This window comes from Babylonia areolata, chromosome 2, assembly GCF_041734735.1.
Source record: "Babylonia areolata isolate BAREFJ2019XMU chromosome 2, ASM4173473v1, whole genome shotgun sequence".
NCBI lineage: Eukaryota > Metazoa > Mollusca > Gastropoda > Neogastropoda > Buccinidae > Babylonia > Babylonia areolata.
The window spans coordinates 771,374-779,025 of record NC_134877.1 but is presented as its reverse complement, the minus strand read 5'-3'; the positions used below and the strand labels follow the sequence as shown (position 1 = coordinate 779,025).

Genomic DNA, 7,652 nt, shown 5'->3' with positions numbered 1-7,652 from the left:
CTAGTGGGTCACGGTTAAGTATGTGTAATTAAAATAGGATTCAAAAACACTCCTGCAACTAGTAGTAGTGCCTTTTTTTCATACCACGTACCAGCACAATTAAGTAAATCCCCATGAATCTGTCTCCATGTTCAGACTATATATATTTCAATGAGAAGCATTCACACATCAAAATTATATTTTGGAAGCCTGTACCTTCAGTGTTGAACCAACAGGTAATGAAGTACCACGGGAACACTGTGTATCAACATGCTTTTCTCAAGCTCCACTGTTTTCAATTTAACATATTGTCACCAAAACAATATTTAATGCACTCCACTTCAAATTAAAGGTGTTGTAATTAACTGTTGATTTATCTCAATCTTAATTTCGCTTACTCAAGTTACTGAGATAATGAAGTTATTCTGAATCTGATTTCATTGAAATAAATCATTACTGGTGGTAAACATTCCTGTTCTTGCCACACTATTACATCATGGAACCTTAAGTATAACTGTGTAAATATCACCATACTTCTATACAACATACAGAAAAATTAGGGAAGCTAGAAACTGGGATGAGAAGTTCGTGACTACACTCCAGTGACTGATCAACAACACTGTTTCTTATTTAAGAGAGAGGCAACAGTCACCAATGCACACAGACCCCCCCACAACCCCACCCCCACCAAAAAATCTGGACTCTACGGTCAACCATTTTAGTTCCAAGTTATCTACAGTCTACCTTTTTAGTTCCAAGTTAATTTTGACACAGTTTTGTATTCCTTCATCTTTTATACAACCCACTTCTCCATAAGAAACAAACAAAGGAATCCTGATCCGGTCTTTTATTTTCTTTTTCTTTCTTTTTTTCAAAGTTTGTCTTTTTTCACCTTTATCCCTTTATTATTTTAGTGGTTTCTATTTCTCTGTTCTACTTCTAACCTAGTTTATGTATATCAAAAAATGGTAACATTTAGTTTCATACTGAACACATTTAGCAATATCAAAGAAACACAGCTGGGAAAAGTAAACACTCAAAAAGGAAAAATGCATGAAAATGTAATGTGAACCCTGATTTGCAATTGACTTAAAAACACACACCACAATGCCCATTTGTTCAAGCAAATTTTATCACTTACTTTAATTTTACTTCATTACGATCATCAGAACTGATCCAAATTAAAACATTTTGAACAAACAGGTTTCACTGTGAGCAAAAAACTCCTCCATAATGATCAATTCTTGTGCATCAGAATCAGAACAAGGAAAGACACACACAGCTGCCACAATGAGAATGCTCCCATGCTTTTCCAAATCAACCATCAAACAGGACTGCTCTGAAAGCAGGTGAAAATGCAAGTCAACCCTACTTTCAATTTCATCCTCTTTGCCTTAAATTCTGGTTTCCAAAACTGTGCTACAAGGAGTAAAAGTGTGTTGAGATGTTGAAATTGATGCATACACTTTTAATCTGTTCATTTTCATTTAATTTACTTAACAATTCAATCACTAAAAATGCTCCAAACAGGAGGAGTTCTTTGATTACAAAGCATTCAGGGAAGGGGTGGTGTAAGGGGGTGGGGGTAGCACAAAATCTGTGCATGGATCAATTTCATTTTCAATGTATGAAGCAAAATTCAAAAGAACTGAGCATTCCCATCAACAGTTGCTTGCACACAAAATAAACCAATGACTGAAAACAAAGAACAAAAGACAAAAACAATAAATAAATCAACACAAAGTGAGAGAGGAGAAGAAGCACCTTTCTCAATCCAGGTTTCAAACTGCATGCAGCGCTTCCTTTTTTCTTTTTCTTTTTTTCCCTTTTTTTGTGAAACCTCTGACAGTCAATAACTCCATTCCTCAGTTCACCCTACCGAGGAAAGTAGGGACAGTCAAGGTATAATCCATTTCCAAATTTGGAACTTAGATGGCATCCACATCTTTTAGCTCTGAATGCAATCAAATCATGTATACACTGTACTGTAAATGTGGCACATGTAAGCTGTAGTCTACTGAGAGAAAAACCAATCTAAACCAATCTGCAACCTGAAAGCATCTCTTTGTATATTTCTGTATTTGATAATGATATGGACAAACTGAAGCAGTAGGAAAGTTTGGAAAGGTTTTCGTGTACGTGTGCATGTGCATGTGCCCATGCCAATCACCAGTATTTTGTTTGGGTTATCTATGCACCATGTTCAAGACCAAAAAGTATCATTTGATAGTGAACTGATGCTAAATCAGTCTGCATACAACATGAAACTGGAGCTGAGAATGAGAAGCGACAAGAAGAAAAAAAAAACAAATGCAAACACAAAACAATTTCACAGCCATGTTAAACACACAACTTACCACCATAGATCAGCTGCCTCTGCTTTCAAAACGATGGCTTGAGTTGAGATGTGTGAAGAAACTTTCTTTCCACCAATCACCTTCAGTTAGTCGGCTGATATTGATCGAGTAATATCACTAATCAAAAGTTCCAAAAGAAGTTGTCAGCACAGTGTATTACACCAGCTTACTGACTCAAATTCAAGCAACACCTCATCTACCTCCATTTATAATGCACGTCCCTCAACTGAACTGGCAGCAGCAAGTTTCCCACCAAGACATAGAAAGGCTTTCAGCAAGCTATACAATACTTTGGAAATCCCTACTTAAAATCATAAGCTCGAATCACAGTCAACCAGGTGGGCAAATAATGAAATATGTATGTATTCACTATTTCACTGCTACAATCACCACTGTCAACATCATACTAAACAAGAAAGCGTCACATTAAGTGCCTACAATGATGCATAACAAGTATCTGCTGGGTACAGTGATTGTTCCTTTGGACTTCCTATCAACTCGTGAGGCTTTGAGATGATTGCTCCACCTCTGTGGCCCAGATCTAATGTTTCAGTTTGGCAGACTTCAACACTTGACCAGAACACCACATTACAATTTCTGCATATTCTCCAGTGAAGGCCAAATGCCATATCGCTCTGTTCCATGTGTAATGTTTTTGGATATATCATTATATGGAGGGGAAATCTCCAGAGGTAACTAACTTAAACAACTCTGCTCCCTTGCAGGCATTCCTTGCTATGAAAGACCAAAAGATAACCTTTCTCCTCTCAGTCCTGCGGTGCTGGTGAAACTTTACTACCTTCCCCTTTCTACTTCTGTCCACCAGAGTTTTCAATCAACGTCAATGTGACTGCAGCACTGTGAACACTATTCATGACTGGAAACTTTCTTTTAGTTTTATCAAGGAAGTGAAGGGAGAGAGAAGTGGACTCTGTATGACCAACTGCACAAACTGCTGCTATTTCCTTCAGCCCACAGAATATTCCAACTTTTGTTTCCATCAAAATCAAACATATTTCCATCCCACAAATTCCAGGTTTAAGATTGTGAGACCTGTAGACAAAACTGTTTGAGCCGTTTAATTTACACCCTCCTGTCTCAGAAACTGAAAACCAAGCTGAAAAGGTCACATGAACAAAGTAAAGAAAATAAAAGTGTGAAAGAACACAAAAGTATGCAGTCACAATAATCCACATGAAGATAGACAGGCTTCTTGATTTTGTGAATACTAATTCCACATTCACATTTCAATCAGTGGTTATAACATAAAGTCTATGACCAGTACATTTTTCTAATTTTAGTTGGGTTTTTTTTTTTTTTTTTTTTTTTTTTTTTTTACTACTGGATGTTTTGAAAATATCATAAACAATAAAAAAAAAAAATTTAATTCCAATTTTTCATAATAGGTATAAACTGTGTTTCTGAGCAGTCAAGACAGGTACTATTAATATGATCCATACAATGGTAACACTTGAACTTGGGTGTGTTCTATACTTCAAAGCAAACTGCCAAGTTTTTGGAAGAAACAAATTACAACAGAACACTGCAATGTTGAATAGTGAAAGGCATGACTGGGATTTCACTGCCACAGAAATAAAGTTTGTTGTTTTTTTCCAAATAAAAAGCTTTTCTTTTTTGTATATCCACCAGCTTCTAGTTCTATCAAACTTTTTTCTGAATAAGTAGTTATAATACCCTCTTCTTCCCTCTTCCAAACCTTTTCTTCAATATCAAAAACTAAGTCAGCCCATGTCATCTATAGCATCTTCCTTGATAATGCTGTCTTCTCTCCTGAAACAGTTTTCAGGTACCAGGCATATGGTTAAATACAAAACTGATGTATGTGTTCAACTATTCATCATTTTGTGTCAACCATATGTGTGACTGCATACTTCTGATCAGTCAACAAGACAAAACAAGAACACACACAAAAAACCAGAATGCAGATATGACAAAACAAAGATGGAAAAAGTAAATGACCAACACAAACGACAAAATAAAAGTGAACAAGATGAACAAACAGAGAGAGCCTGCAGGAAACAATCAAACTACCATCTGATGCACAAGAACTGATCATGGAAAGAATGGAGTAAATCTGACACCTACCTCCACTGGTTGATGCCGCTGACTGGGGATCTGAAGAAGGACCAGGAACAGGGCCACCTGACGACGACTGCATCCCGTCACTCTGGTGGAACATGACTGGAAACACTGGCTGCTGTGGACCCCCCATGCCATCACCTCCACCACCATCAGCCACAAGGTCGGAGCCTTCTATCTGATTGACCCGGTCCAGACTCTCCATCACCACATTACTGAAGTCAGGTGTCTGGATATCTGTAACACAACGGGACTGCACATTGTATGTGGACCACACAAACAATTCAGAAAACACAACTGCAAAATTTATGTCACTGTGTTACTGTCACAGTGGAAGTAAAGTGTACTCTTAGTCTTACAAACAGAAAAAAAGAAAAAAAATGTTTACCCCTTGTCAAGACTAAAGTCATAAAATTAGATTTAGAAATCTCGAAAACTACCACGCTACCAGTACTGTCCACTTTCTAAAAACAAATGGATGCACTACTGCATTCTTTTACCTGATAATTCTTGCTCCTCTTTCGTAATGCGTAATTTGTGGAGTGCCGAGTGATTAACCAGTTATTTGATTATTCTTGATTACAGTTATTTGTTTATCTAACTTGCGAAGCGCCATGAGCCTCTGTATAAGGGAACAGCGCAGTAGAAGAGCATTTCATTATCATTATTATTATCACCAATACCATTGTATCAAATTAGTTAATTGAAAACAATGCAATTATTTATCACAGAGAAATCTGTCAGTTAGCTTGAAACCTTCTGATAGGCTGCCTGAACAAATAAGTCAAGAAAAATATACTTCACAACTAACTTTATGCCGCTTCCAAATCTCAAATTACTTACAATGATTACAATCATTGATGCTAGCTGATGATAAACTCATATCAAGGATTATCACAGAGACTCGGAGAGGGAACAGAAAAAGAGGGCAAGAGGAAAGAGAAGAGAGTGGGGGAAACGAGAGCTGGGCAGAGATATCTAGGAGAGAGACAAGATGCAGAGAACAAAAGATTCCCAGTTTTCACCTTGCCCAGTTGCCGAGTTCCCAAAAAAGACAGCAGGCTCCTCTTCTGGCTCCTCTTTGATCTCAATCACTTCAAAACCTTGCTCTTTTATCACTGTCCTGGAGCCTGAGCTAAAGTCATTTGGACGACTACGTTTAGCTGCTGGGGATGGAGAGTTCTGTGATAATGGACCCATTTTTCGTCGTTTGTTTGAACTGTCTTCAATTTGGCAAGATGAGCGGTTATTTTCATGTTTAAGTGATTCAGAGTCTGAGTTCCGAGAAAATGAATGTGATGAGTTGCTGCTCTCACTAACTCGATTTGAACTGTGAGAATGACCTTCAGATCTGGATGTGTTTGGCACTTCACGGGGTAAGGCAGACAGACCCAGAGGGTCTGCTTCATTGTTTTTGCGTGATTTTTGACTGGAATTTGATGTGTCATTGGCACTCTTTGATGTGAGACTGGGTGGAGGCTGGGAATGATAACTGTGGCTGGAGAACACTGTGGAGCCTTCACTGACAGATTTGCTGACTTCTTCTGTCAAAACGTAGTCCAATTTCAGATTGCGGTCGATATTCAGATGGATGTGACCAACCACCTCGATACTGTTGGAAAATTCCACAAACCCATTGCACAGGGCCTGGATGGACTTGACCAATGATGAAATGAAGCGAGAAGCCTTGTCATCATCCATTCTTCCTCAGCTGTAAACTGGATTGAATCAATAGTGCTAACCTGCAACACAGCAGTTCAATGACAGTAATAAAAAAATTAAAAAAAAGAATCAGAACCAAACCTCATAAATTAAATTCATAATCTAGTATATGGGCCGTCTTTAAAAATGACTTCCTCAATGCATTCATCTCATTTTGAGTTTCAACTAGCATTAGCAAACTTTGTTCACCAAATTTAATAATACAAAATACTTGAACTTGAAAAATCAGTATTTAGGGCTTCTGGCTTTTACATGGTCCATACTTTCCACTATTACTGTGGCATGCATGGGTAGCAGACTGCCTACATGTACATCCTAGGACAGACAAACTGGATCATAGACAGTTGGGCTGCCTCTCCAAAAAGTGTCAAGCCTGCTTTTGAAACTGTTAACCGATGGGGCTGAGATCACGTCCTCAGGCAGGCTATTCCAGATGTTCACAATTCTCTGGGAGAAGTAACAGCTGCATACTATGAGCCTGCATCGTCCCTTGGCCAGTTTCTGGGAGTTATTACATTTATTTAACACTATACTACAGTCAAGAGATCTGAGTGGTGTAAATTTTGTTCTTTAGTCATGCAAGGTCTGTACTGAATTCAAGAAGTGCCTTTGGCTGTTTAGGCATTAACCTTAAAATGGGAGAGATTTTTCCTATCTCCAAGGTCAACAAATACTACAGTTTTGCAAAATCACTTAACTGTCTTTGTTTGAAGTATGCATGTACAAGACCAAACTTAATTTATGTATTCTAAGTTATATAATAATAAAATCCATGTCAATGTTCATTTCATTATGGAAACAATTTAATCCAACATACAGTATGTTGGATTAAATTTATGCATGTTTGGATTAAACTGTTTCCATAACGCACTGGATACACACACCACCAAAATGGAGTTCCTTTTACTTATAATCATATACTAGATAATACATTCATGGCGACAAAAGAATAGGGCAAAAACTATTATCCCGGGGGTAATGTATTATAGGGAAAGCATTGAAAATTGGACAACCATTGCCAAAGTTCCCCATAAATTCTAAAGATTTACATCATTCAAATGGATTTTCAATGATCACGATTTCGAAATATAAATTAATATTTCCAGAGAAATTGGAAGCTGAGTAGATGGGAGTTTCTTCAAACTATATCTAATTAACCTTAAATTCTTGATAGAAAGGGACGTTGGATACAATCCCGTTATTCCATGGCACAACCTCGTCTACCGACAGGTAAGCACAAAGAACCGACAGGTTCACGGCACCGCTCACCAATGCTCTGTTCAAGCAGTCGTATCGCGAATCAAAATTTTGTATGCATTTCCCTTTCCATTGAGAAAAATACTTACTTGTGCAATGTCTGTTTTCTTTTATTGTTCAGTCCGCCCTGATATCGTTGTAAATTACAACATAAAACATTAGATTTTAATGCAACATAAATGTAACTAACAGAACAAGCGTCAAAGAAACATGGCGACGATCTGCAATTATGTCAAC

At 37.6% G+C, this 7,652-nt stretch overlaps 1 protein-coding gene across 3 annotated transcripts in view; it reads right to left on the bottom strand.

Moving 5' to 3' along the window:
- The window catches only part of LOC143296310 (uncharacterized), an 86,446-nt gene extending 78,794 nt beyond the window's left edge, over positions 1–7,652 (bottom strand). For all 3 annotated transcript variants that reach the window (XM_076608171.1, XM_076608180.1, XM_076608187.1), the window contains exons 1-3: positions 7,505–7,652; positions 5,462–6,178; positions 4,443–4,673 (exon numbers count right to left, since the gene is read on the bottom strand). In XM_076608171.1, coding sequence (XP_076464286.1) covers positions 4,443–4,673; positions 5,462–6,137 — 907 coding nt within the window. In that variant the 5' untranslated portion in view covers positions 6,138–6,178; positions 7,505–7,652. The remainder of the gene's footprint in view (positions 1–4,442; positions 4,674–5,461; positions 6,179–7,504) is intronic.